The 17,742-nt window shown below is 45.5% G+C and overlaps 1 protein-coding gene across 3 annotated transcripts in view; it reads left to right on the plus strand.

The window, feature by feature from the left end:
- Positions 1–3,875: 3,875 nt before the first annotated feature.
- The window catches only part of Kat2b (lysine acetyltransferase 2B), a 121,407-nt gene continuing 107,540 nt past the window's right edge, over positions 3,876–17,742 (plus strand). The window contains exon 1 of one of the 3 annotated variants that reach the window (XM_052745636.1): positions 3,876–4,164. In XM_052745636.1, the coding sequence (XP_052601596.1) occupies positions 3,916–4,164 (249 nt within the window). In that variant the 5' untranslated portion in view covers positions 3,876–3,915. The remainder of the gene's footprint in view (positions 4,165–17,742) is intronic. The other 2 variants (XR_008219964.1, XM_052745635.1) reach the window with 2 other exon arrangements.

Here is a 17,742-nt window from a genome sequence, read left to right on the forward strand (position 1 = left end):
GTTGTCTGATCTGAAAACTATGGTCACTTAGTCTTTTGGGTAGCTGGATAGGCATTAGCAGGCCAATCCTTGAGGATAGATCTCCTCCTTCACTATAAGCCTCAGACTCCATCTCCTATCTACATGGTGTCTTAGGGTTTTATTGCTGTGAAGAGACACAATGACCATTGAAACATTTAATATAAAGGAAAACATTTAATTCAGACTGACTTACAGTTTAGAGGTTTAGTCCATTATCATTATGGTGGGAGGCATGGCAGCATGCAGGCATGGTGTTGGAGAATAACCTGAGTGTTCTACATCTAGATCTGCAGGCAGTGACACACTGGCCAGGCTTGAGCTTCTGAGACCTCAAAGCCCACCCTCTAGTGGCACACCTCCTCCAACAAAGCCACACCTACTCCAACAAGGCTAGACTTCCTAATAGTGCCACTCCCTATGGGGCTATGGGGGCCATTTTTATTCAAACTACCACACCTGGCAACACAGCTTTTAATTTAATTAAGTAATTTAAAGGTAACATCTCATTATGTAGTCCAGCCTGGCTTTGAACTGGCTACCATATGCTTCCAGAGTCCTGGGATTACAAGTAGGCATTGTCACCCCTAGCTACCACAACCATTTTGTAGAAAGGGAACTATCACAATTGCCCCTCCTTAGAATTTAAAATACTATATGAAACAGAGGAAGGTGGAAGTAGCAGAGCTTTGTTGAAGGCCATTTTGGAAAGGGGTGTTTTCTTCTCTGAAAGCTTGGCTATTTAAAAGGAATTGTTTTGGGTTTATTGATTTTTTATGTGTATTTGTGTTTTGCCTGCATGTAATGTATGAATGCACACCACGTGCATGACTGGTGCTCATGGAGGTCAGAAGGAGTGGATCCACTGGAAGTAGAGTTGGGATGGTTGTGAACTGCCATGTGATGCTGGGAATTGAACCTGGCTTCTCTGCAAAAGAAACAAGTGTTCTGAACTGCTGAGCTATCTCTCCAGCACCAACCTTGGCTATTTTACATGTTTGTTTTTGTTTTTTGAGGCAGGATCTCACTATGTAGCCCTGCCTGATTTTGAACTCACAGAGATTCACCTGCTCTGTCTCCTGAGTGCTGGGATTACAGGTGTGTGCCATCACACCTTGCATAGATTATTTTTTAAAAGATTATCTTTAATATACTGTGTTACTTGTTTTTTTGTTGTTGTAGAGAGAATAGAGAACTTAGATGTGTCTCTGACTCTGGGTGGAGATAAGACATTTTAAGCTGCTCAAAACAAAATACAAAGGTTACAAAGACAAACTATTGTTCTCTTCCAACTGGACTTGTCCAATCACTTGACCAGCAGCAGATGGTAGAGGAAACACTGCCTCAAAAAAAAAAAAAATTGTTCCATTGGAACCTCCAGCTTACTCCTGAGTGATCTGAGAAGCCCTATCTCTCTTTCTCCAACCCCACCCTCTCAGATAATCTCCAACAAAGAAAAGGTAACAAAAAGCCCAGTTACACATTCTGGGCAGCTACAGCAGCTCCTCCCCTGAAGTTGCCAGCAACCCAATTCATGGTCTAAAGTGTTCAGTCTTTGAACTTGGGCACAAACCTAGCTTGTGGCAGACATGTGATCACCCCTCACCTACAGGCTATATAACCTCCCCACTTTAGTTCAGGCACGTGACTTTTCTTGCCTCCATCTCTGGAACTGGAGAACTCACTTTTTCATTTAGGCTTGATCTGGTTTACTGCATCAGCAGAGAAACCTATTATCACGATACAGAAAGCCTATTAAAAATCCCACCCCCCAAATTTGATCACCTCTTAGGAAATCAGATATACCCACAACATATTAACATATTAAGTAAGGAGACGGGAAAAATTCTCACCTCTTTAAACGAGATGATGCTCTTATACCTACCTACCCATAAGCCCCTCTCTCTGAGTAGATGCTTAAAGGTCTGCATTGTGAAGCTTGCCTGAATTTTTGACCTTTAACTCAGCAGATTTATCTTTTACTTTCCCACCCTTTCTATCTGCCGTTACTGGCCAAAAGCAAAAGCATATTCTCCCTGACACTCTGGGTGGGCATTCTCCACTTTTCTCTGAAGGATGCACCCTCTTAACCCACCCTTCAATACAGCTGATTACACCCCCCACTCCAATTGCAGAACAGGTTTATTTTTCTGGTTCTAACGAAAAAGGAGCCCGTTTCTCTCCTCTTCTGAGTCTTCCTCTTGGCAACTGCCAGGATTTACAGCTCACTACATACAGTGGACATCAAGCTTCCTTCTGAATCCATTTAAAAATTCTTGGAGGAAGGACACTAAGAACATGTAAAAGAACCTGGATTCCCCAGTAAAGTTATTAAAAACTCGAAGAACACCGGAGAGCAACTGTAGAAAGGAAAGTGCTGTAAATCCTGAGGTTTTTGTTGTTTTGTTTGTTGGTTTATACACAGGGTCTCTCTGTTGTCTCAAACTCACATAGACTGGCCTGTCTTTGCTTCTGTAGTTCTGGTATCAAAGGCATAGGCCACCTGGCCTTGTTGATTTATATTTTTGAGGCAAGAGTCTCACCCTGGAGCCCAGTATACCCTGGAACTCATGGCCAACCTACTGCTTCAGCCTCTCAGATACTGAGATAATAGGCATGAGCCTCCACACTGGGCTAATGCCAAGCCTAGGAAGGACGCAATCTATTAAGAGGCTGCCATTTCACAGCGGCAGGCTTCACTGCTCAAGAGAAGAGACTTCCTTTTCCCCAGCGGCGTAGCATCGCCCTTAGAAACTGTAACCACAGTCACACGTGAGCCCGCGTTAAAAGGACTGAGGATCTTCAAAGGGGATCTCGGAAAAACAAACTGCAATAAACAAGATGGGCAAAGGAGGATTTACAAGGGAAAGTACATGCCTTACGGCTGGAGTTGCGAGACAACCAATCACAAACACATTGCGACCCATGTCCCAGATTATGCCTTTGCTTGCTTCGCAGAATTAGGGCACTTGCTGGCGGTGCTGACAGTCAATGCAGGGCTTTTTAAGTCGTTTTAGGAGGGTAGACAACCTGCCATCAGTGACAGGCAGAGTTTTGCTTATGAAGTTTAAGTCAAAATCAGCATCACTCCCGGACACTGTCTTTCCAGTTAACACCAGCGCCGGGGTTTCACCTTTGAAAACATAATAGACAAGAAACTAACAGCAGACTATAATCCTGTCAACCCGGGTGAACCCTGCAGACAGATTCATTTCAAACTTTTCCCACGCACTTAGCTTTCATTTTGCCGACCCGTAACGTTCTCTAATCAACGAAGGGGTGTGTGTGTGTGTTTAACAGGGCCCATTGAGTTTTCTCTCTCTTTGGGCAGATTCGGTTCAGAAACTACCAGGGGAAGAGAATGGGGAAAAATTCTTAAAAGAAAAAGTTTGACCCAAAGTCTCTTAAAAAAAAAAAAATGGAACCTCTCTCGCCATGATTTGGGTGAATTAGCAACAAAGAGGAGGATTGGCCGCTGACGGATACTTCTGGAAAACATTTTTTCCTCCGGCTCCCGCTAGGGTGGAGGAAGTTGGGTCTCGGCGCGGGAGGGTGTCAGGCCCAGGAACGCCGCAGCGCAGGGCGGCAGGTGCCTGGGCTGCAGCGGCCCAGCCTCTCGGGTCGCTGGTCACCCACGGGCCCTGGCGCGCCGGGCGGGTGGCCACGCTCGCAGCAACATGCCAGCGGCCCAGGGGAGCAGAGAGCGGCCCCGGCGCTCAGGCCCGCTAGCGTCCTAGCCGCCCCGGGCGGCTCGGGGGCCTGCGAACGCCAGCGGCGGAGCGCGGCGGGGGCGGGGAGGGCTCAGGGCGGCGGCCGTGGGGGGGGGGGGGGCAGGGTCTCGGCTCCGCCACCGGCGCCGCGGGGACCCTGGCGGCTGCGGGTGACACTCGGGGCGGCATGGCCGAGGCTGGCGGGGCCGGCCCCCCCGCACTGCCGCCCGCGCCCCCGCACGGCTCCCCCCGGACCCTGGCCACTGCCGCCGGGAGCTCTGCTTCCTGCGGGCCAGCGACCGCGGTGGCCGCGGCGGGCACAGCCGAGGGACCCGGAGGCGGTGGCTCGGCCCGGATCGCCGTGAAGAAGGCGCAACTGCGCTCCGCTCCGCGGGCGAAGAAACTGGAGAAACTCGGCGTGTACTCCGCCTGCAAGGTACCCGCTGGGACGCGCGCAACCGCGGGGTCACGGGCGGGCCCGGACCCCTCCTCTCCCCTCCCCCACCCTGCTCCGGGCCTCCCGCGGGCACCGCGGAAGTGCTGCACTCGCTGCGCGCGCTCCGTCGCTGAGGCTTGCACAGCGTCCCGCAGGGGTGGGGGTCATCCAGATCTGCCCAGTTTCCCTCTTTTGGGAATGATGAATCTTAGCTTCCAAGCGCCGGGGCTACCCTGGGGCTTTGTTGCTCTGTAGGAGTTCGCGAAAGACCTTTCACGGGTAGCTGAACTGTGTGCTTGGTGTGGCGAGCCAGTCGCGGCTGGGAAGCATCTTTTTGGGGTGGGGGATCTGCGTGTGTCTCCCTGAGCACGCCCTCCCCACTGTGCCCCGCTAGGAGGAGCTGGGTTCCGGAGTGAGCGCGCCGAAGAGTCTCGGAATCCTGGCGCTCTACGGGAGCAAAGGGGCGGAGCTCGGGGTGGGAGGTGGGCACAGCCCCAAGCCCGGGTCCTTTGGCGCCTGGCGGCCTCGGCCGCGCGGCGACAGCCCTGTCATTATTGTGTTATTACTTGTTTAGTGAAAGAGCGATCCTGGCCGCGTAGTGTGTAAACAAGGTCTGGCAAGGTGACGGCCCAGGCGGCGAGTACTTGTCAGTTTGAGGACAGTTTTCTTGCCATTCTCTCTCTTTGAGGGCTCCCGGCATTCCGCAGCCTCCAGCTGGAGATACACGTGTAGGGGGTTTCGCTCCCTACGCCGCAGGCGAGACTGGCCAAGAGGTGTAGGCAGCGGCTTTGTTTTGACAGGGTGACAGCAGAAGGGGGCGGGGACTTGGCCTTGTCAGCTCAAGCGGCTTGTGGCTTGGTCCAGGAAGAGGCGCACTCACTCACACCTCCCATGTTGCTGCTCCTGCCTACTGCAAAAGAGGTCAAGTTCCCAGCATCCGCATTCTCACCCCCACCCCCCACAGCGAGGATGGATAAGCCTAGTAGATGACATTCCTCCCGGGGAATGCTGGTTGCAGTGTTTACTGGAGGGCCTCAGATGGTCTCCTGCAGGCCCTTTCAATGCGGCTCCTCCTGTTTAGGTCGGGCAGTCACTCTGCCTTCCTGTGGAGGCTCTAGCGCGGTGCTTTATGCACATTAGTGTGCGCTGGAATTGCTGAATGAGCTGATGGGAATGCTGATGCTGAATCAGGTCGGGGTGGGGGTGTTTGAGGATCTGCATTTCTAACAAAGCCCCTGGAGATGCGAGTGGCAATTGAGAATACTTTCCACGAAGCAAGTATATTACTACTTTTGAATTCTGTAGAGGAGCTATGAAATACTAACATCATGTCATATATCCTAAAAAGGAATGCAAAAAGGTGAATCAGGAGTATATGTCTAAGAAATGGGAAAGGGCTGGAGTTCTACTCCAACAGCTACAGACTAAGGAAGTCAGGACCCCTCGTGTAGCACGAAGGCATAGGGAGAGAGAGAGTGGCAGACAGGACCCGGAGCAAGCTCAAGGACTTAATAGGCTTGGCCTTTGCAGCTGCTTTGGGCTCATTCAGAAACCCAGTCAGCTATGTTAGTCCTGCTTAGGATTTAGTCTGTTGCCTGAGTTCCCATCACTGGCATCTGCTGTTGTGTAGAATCTGAAAACTTTCCTGATGTTGCAGGCATGCATTTTTTTCTTTTGATTTTCCCCAGGTCTCCCTGTGAAGCCCAGGATGGCCTTGAACTCCGATCTGCCTAAGATTACAGCCCTGCCACCATGCTCCTCCACTGGCCTTGACGTTTTCTCCCCAATATTTTAGCATTTTCTTGAGTAGTGAAACATACTTCAAGTGTATAACTTTGGTATTTCTTGGCCATATTTTTTGACAAACTCATAGGAAAAGAAAACCTTTGTTATTCAAGCCTTTCTGCTTCTGAGAAGCTTTGAAAGTATGGGAGTTTTGTGTGCGTGTGTGAGTGTGTGTGTGTGTGTGTGTGTGTGTGTGTGTGTGTGTGTGTGTGTGTGTGTGGTGGGTATACATGTGCCAGAGCACTCATGTGGAGGTCAGAGAGTAATGGTCAGTTCTCCTTCCACGTGGGTTCTGGGATTTGAACTCAGGTTGTCAGGCCTTTGAGATGAGTGCTTTACCCCCTGAGCCTTCTCACCAGCCTGAAAGTGTGTGTTCTTAAGTGCTGATTTGTTCAGTAAATGTTATGAGGAATTCTAACTGGGGGCCAGGCTGGACTTATGACACCAGGCTTTGTCTTTGGAGTTGTTGATGGAGTATGTGTGTGTTGAGATTCTGGGTAAAAGCAGTAAGCCATTTTCAATGGAGTCCTGTGAAGCCTTCTTTGAGTGTAGGGGCTGGGAGTTGGGGAACTCAGGGCCTGCAGCTCCAGTGGGTGACTTCCTGGAGGATGTGCCATCCTGATTTACAACTTTTGCTGGCTGGTGTTGGGTGGGGTATGGTTTCTTGCTGTGAAGAGAAACTGAAAGCTGTTTTGAAAACTTGGAGTTGGACCAGCTAGAGCCTGCCCTTTGCTGGGGCCACTGGATTGGGGGAGGGGTAGGTGTGGCCTAGTGGGCACTTGGGGATCCAGAACTAACCTGGGAGGGACATTATCTTAGATTTTAAAAAAAGATTTATTCCATTTTCAATTATGTGCATGTGTGTGCACATGAGTGCTCAGCTTGTGTCTTCTTTAGACTGAGTTGGTTGGTCTGACAAGGCTTCCTGTGTAATCTGTGGCTTTATCCAGCTTGTCTTGGTACTTAATATGAGCAGGCCACAAAAGACAGATGGCTCGACCTTTGCCAAGGGCTCCTGGGCCAGTGGGAGAGCAAGGGAGCTGGAACAGCAGAGGCTGGGAAGACACAGTTTCCTAGGGGCTGCCGGAAGAAGAGCAGGCCTGGAGACCTAGACAAGATCTGGCCCAGAGAAAAGAGTGAAAAGTCTGTGTGTAACAAACGAACTTGTTTTACAGGCTCCAGCCTAGAGTTCTTTGAACTGTGCCTGGTAAAATTGCATCAGAACCACTTGACTTGTGTGACACAGCCGGAGTGATAAGGAATATGTGGTTTAGACCTTGCTGACGTCTGATCCTTTAGTTCCCATTGTCTAAGTCCATAATCTGTGCCTGGCTTGGCTGATGTCTCAGGGCCTTGCTGAACAGTTTTTTTTCTATCTCAGGTCTTTGCATGGTTCCTTTAGGATCTGAAAATTCTTCTTCCCTCTTGAAAATTAATTCCCTATCCTGAGGAGGTAGTTTATCTCAAGCCCTCTCACGGTTCAGCATTGATCTGACATGCAAACACACACACCAAACCTAACAAAAACCAAATACCACCCCCCAAATTTGATCTCAGATATCTTGTCTTTCCTTTGACCTTAACCAACATTTTTGTTAGGAGTTACTCAAATTTCTTCTTCTGGCAGATTTGATTGTGGTATATGACTTACTTATTTATTGAGATAGGTATGTAGCCTTTATGTAGCCCTGGCTACCCTGGAACTCCATTTGTAGACCAGGTCAACCTTGAACTCACAAAGATCCTCCTGTCTCTGCCTCCTACTGGGATTAAAGGTATGTGCCACCTTGCCCCAGCCTTATTAATTTATTTTAATCCAGGCTGATTAGGAGTTCAAGGTCCCACAGACTGAGCTTGGTAAGTGCTGGAATTATAGATTTGCCCCACAGTGTAATTTCCTGCTCTGTTTAAATCAACTGACTGGATTCTGTGTAGAGATTACTGACTGAATGAATGAAAAGAGATGAAAAGATCAAACTGCAAAATTCACAACATTTCCCATCAGGTCCAATCAGGGGCAAGCATACATCCTGACATATTTCCTGCTTATGTATCTCCTGCCTATATCCAATAAGGGGCAAGTACACATGCTGACAATTTCCTCCTGCCCACATGTGATCAAGCACATCCTGTGCAAATGGGCCAAACAAACTTGTTTAGGGAAGTGAAAACATAAACAATAGCCTCTAGCACTTAACTTTGATTCTCACATTCCACCTTTGAGTTATATCCTGAGTCAAATCCTTGACTCTGTGATGGGTACCTATTTATATTGGGATTTAATAACCATCATCTTAGTGGTACCCAGACAGGAATTATCATCTAGTTAAGGCATCAGTGATGTAGGAGCCAACTGAAAATAGCAGAAACAAAAGGGGCAAAAGCCCTATGACGGCTGACATCATAGAGTCACTGTCTAGAATGAGCCAGGATATGGACGAGGCACAATTTATTTCATCTCAGGTCTACTTTTTTGCAATGCTTTTTTGAGTACATCCAGATTATTTCTAATGATTCCTGAATGTTTTGTATAGTAACATTTTTTTTTTGTTAAAATCAGATAATACCTCCTTGTTCTGCTTAAGCAGGCAAAGTGCCCTATCATATTATAGACATATTTCAGCTAATTTATCTACCTATTGATTGATCTGGATTTATTTGGTTATAACAGATACCTTTCCTGGTAGCCAATAGGCACTACGGTAACCATTTGTCCCCTATGCCAGGGAGTTTCCTTTTGATATAACATCCCAGCCTGTTGGGGGACATGGGGTGAGATACTGTCTTCTGTAACTACTTCCTAATGAAACTAGGGTGTCATTGTCAATACCCAGGAGGGCTGGAATGCTGGTCAAAGGCCAGGAGAGGATTTGGGCAATCATCAGAACCATCTGGTTAGGTGACTCATCTGAAGAGACAGGGAGAAATCCGATTGGTTGGACCAGTCCACATCAGCTTTCAGCAAGTCCAGGGCTCACAGATGTTTGGAACAGGTTGTAGTCAGCAGCTGATGCCTGGATGGTGTCTATCAGGCAAGTGGAAATCTGCTGAGACAAATATAGATTAGGGACAGAAGTTAAAGTTTAGGAACTTAAAGGAAAATCTCATGTTTGGAATGTTCAGGCCCATAGTCCTAGTAATTTGGGAATGGGAGGAGTCCAAAGACCAGGAGAGAGATCCCACCTTCAGGAATAGGCATGTGTGGAAATTTAGGCTGTACTTATCTGGAGTCCTTTGATCTGTGAGAGGTATATGCAGGTCTTGTGACTTCTTTGACCCCCTGAAGCTTACCTGAATTTTTAGTTTACAAAAAGGGATAAAAATTTTAGATATCTACTGTTTGTAGTCTGTACTGAAATCCACATTGTAGAAAAAGTGGCTGACAGGGGGTCTGTAAAAGATCTGAGCAGACTCACACTTTGAATCTTAGCAAAAGCTATAGATTTGGGTTAAAAAGCATGAACTGTGGTGATGTTTTTTGTGCTCTAACAAATGAAGCTTACCTGGAGATCAGAGTGTGGAGCTAGCCACCAGTTAATCATAGAGGCCAGGCAGTGGTGGCACACAACCTTTAATCCCAGCACTTGGGAGGAGGAAGCAGGAAGATCAGGAGTTCAAGGCCATCTTGGGCTACATCAGATTGATCCAGTCTAAAAGAGAAACAGAGCCAGGCAGTGGAGGCTCACACCTTTAATCCCAGGACTAGGGAGGTGAAGCCAGGAAGTGATATGGCTGGGTAGAGAGAGGAATATAAGGCAGAAAGGGATGGGAGCTCCTCAGACTCCCTAACCAGTCTGAGGATTTGGTAGATGTAAGAAGTCTCTCTAGTGGCTGGCTCCTTTACTTCTCTGATCTTTCAGCATTTACCACTAAATCTGACTCCAGGTTTTCATTATTAAGACCAATTAGAATTTGTGCTACAAAGAACAGGGATATTTTTAGTCTGGTAAGAAGCATCTTTAAGTCTATACTTAGAAGACAACAGTCAGCTCATGCACTAAGGACAGGTCCTGGTCCCACTGCCTGGGGGCCTCCTGAATAGTTCAAGCTAATCAACTGTCTCACTTATCCAGAGGGCCTGATCCAGTTCCATGGGGGCTCCTCAGCTATTGGTTCATAGTTCATGTGTTTCCACTAGTTTGGCTATTTGTCCCTGTGCTTTTTCCAATCATGGTCTCAATATCTCTTGCTCATATAATCCCTCCTCTATGAGCTGGCTTTTTGGAACCTGGGGCCTATGCTGAGACATTTTGCTCAGCCTGGGTGTAAGGGAGGAGAGGACTGGACCTGCCTCAACTGAACACTGCCAGGCTGAGCTGAATCCACAGGGGAGACCTTACCTTGGAGGAGGTGGGGAATGGGGGGTGGAGCTGGGGGGAAAGGCTGGGGGGTGGGAGGAGGGAGGACAAAGGAATCGGTGGCTGATATGTAAAATTAAATTAATTACAAAATAATAATAATAATAATAATAATAATAATAATAATAATAATAATAATAATAATAAAAACAAATACTGTTTTGAGATACTGGTAAAAAAAACACAAAAAGAAGACAACTCTCATGGTTAGGGTTTCTATTGCTGTGAAGAGACACCATGACCACAGCAACTCTTATAAAGGAAAGCATTTAAATTGGGCTGGTTTACAGTTTCAGAGGTTTAGTCCATTATCACCATGGTGAGAATCATGGTGATATGCAGGCAGACATGGTGCTGGAGAAGGAGCTGAGAATTCTACATCTTGATCTGTAGGCAGCAGAAGAAGACTGAGCCACACTGAGAGTGGCTTGAGCCTTTGAGATCTGAAAGCCCACCCTCAGAGTGACACACTTACTCCAATGAGGCCACACCTCCTTATGGGCCAAGCATTCAAACACAAGAGTCTTTGAGGGCCATGTCTATTCAAACTACCACAACAACCAAAGGAAATTTGAAATCTTGAGCCTGTGACTGATAATAGCAATCAGTGCTCTACCAGAGTATCAGAATTCCATTGATCAGTTAAAACTCTGAACTTTTGAAATCTTAGTATAATAACAGCATAGAGGGGGGAAGAAATCTGAAGCATTTCCCATTTTTCACATACCTTAAATCACTTTCTTGTACCTTTACAACTTGTATTTACATACCTTAAAACATTTCTTAGACCCTCAGGACTTACTAAGTGTTTGTAACCTCAAAACTTTATATACCTTAGAATAGTTCTTGCATCCACTTTAAGCCTTTCCCCTCCCCCCATCTAATCATTTACCAGAGGCATTAGTAGTTATTCCTGAGAACAGTAACCACAGAGTATGGTCTTTTAGTAAAAAGTTATATCTGAAACCTGTTTATCCTTTAATATGAAGCAAGGCAAACCTGACTTTCTTCTCAAATTTTTTCCTTCTTGGAAACAGGGTTTCTCTGTGTCTGACTTTCTTTTCTTAACAAAAGACCTAGTAGAGCTACAAAAAGCAAGACCTGATTTTTTTTTAAACATATGAAGTGAACTAACAAGGTGGCTGCAGCCTTGGCTAAGAACCTGGTTGCCTGCTACTCCCAAGCTGACAAAGTTATAGCTGGCCTCATCATCAATGGCATCAGAGATCTGAGAAGGATAAATTGTAGCAGGAAGTATAATCCAAATGGCCTATGTATCATTTAAAATGACGGAGGTTTACCCATTACCTAGATGGTCATCCCAGGCTCCTGTTGTCTTTAGAGCTTTGTTTGGGGCAGAGGTACCAGGGTAGCATCAGTCTTTTGTGTCCAGGTCCAGGAGACCTGAGAGGCTTTTCCTGTGGAGGAGGAACTTGGGGGCCTGACTTTAGTTTGCCTAGGCAAAGTGGGACAATTAACTTTCCAGTGTCCTGCTTCTCCACAGTTTGGGCAGGGTCCTGGTGCTGGGGGAGGCAACGGGGCACTCTAGCCCAGTGGTTAGCATTACCACAGTCCAGGTGGAGTTGTCATTGCTGTGCCCCATCTTCTTCTTTGGAGAACTTGAGGTCTCTGTTATAATAAGCTTTTTCCATTAAACACGTTAAATGCCATATTCAGCAGATCTTTGACAAGTTTGAAGACTATTATCTATTAAGTATATCTGAGCTAAATAAACTTGCTTGTTTTCAGTTACTTGTTTTGGTCTTATTCTTGAAAATACATACAGGAGGCTAAATTTTTCCTGTAATTAATTGCATTATTACTTAGAATAACTTTAAGTATAGTTATGAACACATTTAAGAGTTTGATCATTTATAAGGTGACTGACCATGTTTTAATTATCTTTAACAGTTTTCAGTAAGTTAGTAGCTTTTATAAAGATTAGGATTTTACAGCTTTATCTCTGTTAAGCTTGAGTTTTAAAAATATAACAATTTATGAATTGAAGCTCTTTTAGTGTCAAAATAAATCTTTAACTTATAAATACAGTCCATGGGAGAGACTGGGAACTTTCATGATCTTTTTATAGTACACCATCACAGAATATGACAGTTTTTTGTATGACTCAGTTTATCAATATAGCTAAAGCTCAAAGTTAGCAAAGATAAGGAGGCTAGACATACATCCTTACATACATATATACATACATACATACATACATACATACATACATATATACAAGCCTGAAAACACCTTAAGTAATGAGAGACATTCTCTAAGCCAGTGGTTCTCAACCTTTGTAAAACTGAGACCCTTCAAAAAGTCCCTCATGTTGTGGTGGCCCCCAACTATAAAGTCACTCTCACTGCCATGGTACAACTTCAATTGTGCTACTGTTATGAATTGCAGTCCAAACATCCAACATGTTAGTCCTAGGCTACTCCTGTGAAAAGGTCTTTCAATTCCCAAAGAGTTGAGACCCATAGGGTGAAAATTGCTCCAAGCTCTTTGCTAGACTGCTTAGGTCATTTTCTTGCTGCATAATAAGTTAGGAATATTCCAGTTGCTGGTGTTTAGTGTTTGGTGCTCATAGGTGTGGCCCTAATTGTTCTTTTATTTTTTTAAGATCATATATTAATAATATAAATCATTTTATAAACTAAAAGTGTCCCATAGTCTTTTAAAGTTAAATATTTTAAAAGCTGTTCCTTAAAAAAATCAAGATGCAAGGCAGGGCAGTGGTGGTGGTGGTGGTGGTGGTGGTGGTGGTGGTGGTGGTGGTGGTGGTGGTGGTGCACGCCTTTAATCCCAGCACTCGGGAGGCAGAGCCAGACAGATCTCTGTGAGTACGAGGCCAGTCTGGTCTTCAAAGCGAGTTCCAGGAAAGGTGCAAAGCTACACAGAGAAACCCTGTCTTGAAAAACCAAAAAAAAAAAAAAAAAAAAAAAAAAAAAAAAAAAAAAAAAAAAAATCAAGTTATTTTAACCTAAATTTTCTGTAACCAAAATTTCCTCTTAAAAAAGTTTGTAGTCTCTCAACTGTGTGTTCTTTGTGTGTGTGTGTGTGTGTGTGTGTGTGTGTGTGTGTGTGTGTGTGATTTTTCAAGACAGGGTTTCTCTGTGTAGCTTTGTGCCTTTTCTGAGACTCACTTTGGAGACCAGGCTGGCCTCGAATTCACAGAGATCCGCCTGCCTTTGCCTCCCGAGTGCTGGGATTAAAGGCGTGGGCCACCACCGCCAGGCAACTGTGTGTTCTTGCAATATCAAAAAATTAAGTCCTTTTTTACTTCAAGAGGAAAGACACATGGCACAACCATAATCTGCACAAGGCAAAATCACCCTCCAGTAGTACAAACAATTCAGTGTTCAATATCTGGGATTCATTCACTCTCCTTGGGTCACCCCTCTGGCTCCACTCTTGGTAGCATATACAGCCTGATTTCTAGATCCCAGCCTGTTCCATTTCAATGCAGCTGGTATTTCTACTGACTATCACAATGGAACAGGCATCTCCAAAACTGCTATGGTCCATTGCAATTGGGCTCTCTTTAGGAACTCCAACCCTGCTACACACTTGCAAGCCTCAGCTTTTCTCCATGACCCCTTCCTATCTTTAAAACCAATACTACCTGGGTGACTCTAGTGTTACAAAGTTTTACATCCAGCAAATACCTTTATTTTAATACCTTATTAAACATGCATTGTTTTAAATCCTATCTTTTATCAACCTTGTTTTCAGGACAGAAATTATCATATAAAAATCCATCCTAATCCAAAATTGTATAGAGACGTGTTGTTGCCTCATTGGTTGGCCCATGTCACATAGTCTCTTTTAATCAAGACATGAGATCCGTCTTCTCTAACCCTAGCAAAGATGGCTGTCAAAAGATGGTGGTGAAGTCACATGACATTCACCCACTCCAACCCTAGCAAAGTTGGCAGCCAGCCACTGCTGCCTAAAGATGGCATCAAGGCATGTGTTGTTTATATTCCAAAATAGGATCATGTCACATGGTTCCTGTAAGATTACCTATGCATAGATTTTTAAATGTCAACCCTGTGTTACAAGTTGTTTTTTTTTTTGAGACAAGGTTTCTCTGTGTAGCCTTGGCTGTCCTGGAACTAGCTCTGTAGATCAGGCTGGCCTCTAACTCAAAGAGACTTTCTTGCCTCTGCCTCTTGAGATTGCTGGGATTAAAGGCTTGCGCCACCAGTGCCTGGCTCCCTGTTACAAGTTTAAGTTAACTTTTTTCACAGATTTTACAGATTTTTAACCATACCCAATAAAATAAACTTATAAATCCTGAGGTACAGAATGTTCATATAAACCAAGTCTAATTTTTGGTTGTTCTGCTTTGTTTTCTTCCTCCTGTCACAGTGTCGGGTGACTCGACTGACACACGACAGAGAGGAAACTTTTAAATATGCTTGGGTCTAGAGAAAGGAGAACCACAACCCAACTCTAGGACTGGATTTCCAATAAAATAGAACAGCATAAAACAACTTTAATGCTATCCACACCCAAAAGACATCTGAAATCCTGCTAACCAAATCCAGTGACCACAGAGCTCAGAGATCAGAGATAAATTCTGAGCCCTGGCCATAAAAGCAGTCATGACAGTCGTGGTGGCTGGTGACTGGCAACAGCAGAGACAGCAAAAATATACCCGAGAAACACAGAACACAGAAAACTCATATACTCAAAGAAGAGCAGTCAGAAACGAAACATGTGGTAGCCACTCTTCGTTTATACATTTTGCAACAAAACTTACAGACACACCAGAAAACTCAGACCTGTCCAAGTATATAAAACAGACAGACAAAGCTTTCTGCATAACACAGATGGATAAAACCTTCCATCCATCCACCCAGAAGCAGGCAGGCCAGTGACATCTCAGCATTTGCCCTGGAAGGGAGAATACTGGGGTCCTGTCAAAGCCCCTCCACATCCCAGATAGGAATCCCACAGAACAGAACAGACTACGACTCACCAGGGGGCTTCCATAGGTGCTTGCTGCTCTTCTCAGCACAGAAATTCACCCTGAGGGTCTGAGAACCAAAGACAGCCTTGAACCTTTGGAACATCCCAAGGCATGTGCCCCCTGAAGTGGCCCCTCGACCCTGGAGTTCAAGAGTGAAGGTCTGGATTTGGAATTTGAGTGGGTGGTCTGGATCTTCTTGGGATCCTCCAGAAAATGTTAAAGAATAAGGCCACTATTACAATTTAAAGCCAAATTTGAAGCAAGCTTTAATTAAATACTGGCCACGTCCATACTGGAGTTTCAGGAAATGGCCACAAGTCCCTCTTTGCAGGGAGCTTAAAAAGGCAGACCCCACAATTCACCACATTTCCCATAAGGTCCAACCAATCATAGGCAAGGATGCATCTTGACGTGTTCCCTGCTGATGTACCTCCTGGCTAATATAACAACCTACTGTAAGACAAAAGCCATCACTGACCTTTCAACAATCACTGGTGTGTGTGTGTGTGTGTGTGTGTGTGTGTGTGTGTGTGTGTGTGTGTGTACACACCAGCATGCACACTCATGTCGAGTCAGAGGACAACTTTTTGGAGCTAGTCTCCTTATACTTTTAGGCTTGCTCAGCAAACATCTTTACCCACTAAGACATCTTACTTGCCCTTGACTGAACCTTCTTTTAGGAGTGTGTCTTTTACAAATGAGGGGAGATGTGGGAATTTAATCATGGGACCCATGTAAAGATGTAAGAAGAGCACTGACTCCATATGTGTGCATGTCATGTGTCCTCCCCCCTCATGCACACACATATACCATGATGATGATGATGATGGTGATGGTGATGGTAGTGGTTAAGAGCTCCTGTTATCTGACAGCACCCATGCAGAATGGCTCACAAGAGGCCTGTAACTATAGCTCCAGAGGATCTGATGCCACGTTCTTCTGGGCCCCATAGGCATCTGCACACTCACATGCATACATGAATAGAAATTATAAAGTAATTATAAAGTAGCTCTGACTGTGGTATAGGAGGAAGCGTGTCCTATGGCTGAAGCAAGCCTTGTTGCTGCAGGGACAGCAATGGCACCTGTATGTGTGCTGGCCAGTCTTTTGGCTTTTTTAAGCTGGTCTCATGGAGTCAGGGGCTCTGCACCCCTGACCTCCTTCCACTTCTGTAGCACTGGGACTAAGGGCTCCTCTACCACACTGGCTGCAACTTTCTATTTAAATTAACAGCCCCTCCTTTGGGGTTTGCTAGCTCCTCTCTTGGGGGGCTTATGGCTGTGTCCTGAAGCAGAAACATTCTCCATTATTGTGTCTCGGAGGAAGGCTAGCTGAACCTTCACCAGATGGAGAGGAGGGGACAGCACAACAAAAAATTATCTGTCTCGAATGTCAGCAGGCAAGAGCTGAAATTCTGCTTTGGAGGAAAACCATTCAATAGTCTCATAAACACCTTAGCAGTGTGCAAAATTAGTTCCTTTAGTATTAATTTAAACAATACTTGGAATCTGAAAACTTTCTTTTGAATAATAGGCATATTTATGTATGAATAGCTTCCTGTTCTCTCTCTCTCTTTCTTTTCAAAAGAGGGTTTCTCTGTGGGGAGCCTTGTCCTGGAACTTGGTGTATAGAGCAGGCTGGCCTCAAGCTCTGAGATCCACCGGCTTCTGCTTCCCAAGCCCTAGAATTAAAGGTATGCACCACCAGAGCCCAGCTACTTACAATTTGTACAGCCCACTGTTTGTTCCAGCTTATGTATGTGATGTGTGTGTGTGTGTGTGTGTGTGTGGTGTTTCTGCACATGTGTTTGCCAATGCCGAAGAAGGACCATCCAGTGTCTGTTTCTATCATGCTTTGCCTTATTCCCTTCAGACAGACTCTCACTGAGCTTGGAGCTAAGTTGGCAGCCAGCAAGCCTCAGTGAGCCTTCTGTCTCCACCATCCTCAGCCTGGCTTTTACTTAGGTGGTGAGGATTTGAATGCCACAGTCCTCACGCCTACCCAGCAAGCATCTTATTCTGTAGACACGTTTGTAAACAATTTTATTTTCTTGTAACTTGAGAATCATTGCAGGTAAGAGGATGTGCACAGTGAGTCTGAGTCATTGCTAGTGTACAAACTGGAACCAAATTAAAAGTGTACTTTTGGACATTCTTCAAATTGGCAGCATTGTTACAGTGAGATACGAAACAGGGATGAAGGTAGATAAAATGCCATTTAAAAGATTTGTCATCAGGTTTGGTGGCCCTGTGTCCCTGATCTCTGAATTTAGGAGGTAGGGGCAGAAAGATAGAGTTCCAGGCCAGCTTCAATTACATACTGAGTTTGAGACCAGCCTGGGCTGCTAGAAACCCTATCTCAAAAACAAACAAATGAAAAACCAAGGCAAGATCTCCTCTCCTCTCTTACCCTGGTCTTGGCCCTTGCCAGCCTCAGATGTTCTGTGATCCTCCT

This window comes from Peromyscus californicus, unplaced genomic scaffold (genome assembly GCF_007827085.1).
Source record: "Peromyscus californicus insignis strain IS unplaced genomic scaffold, ASM782708v3 Scaffold_19__1_contigs__length_69161282, whole genome shotgun sequence".
Lineage (NCBI taxonomy): Eukaryota > Metazoa > Chordata > Mammalia > Rodentia > Cricetidae > Peromyscus > Peromyscus californicus.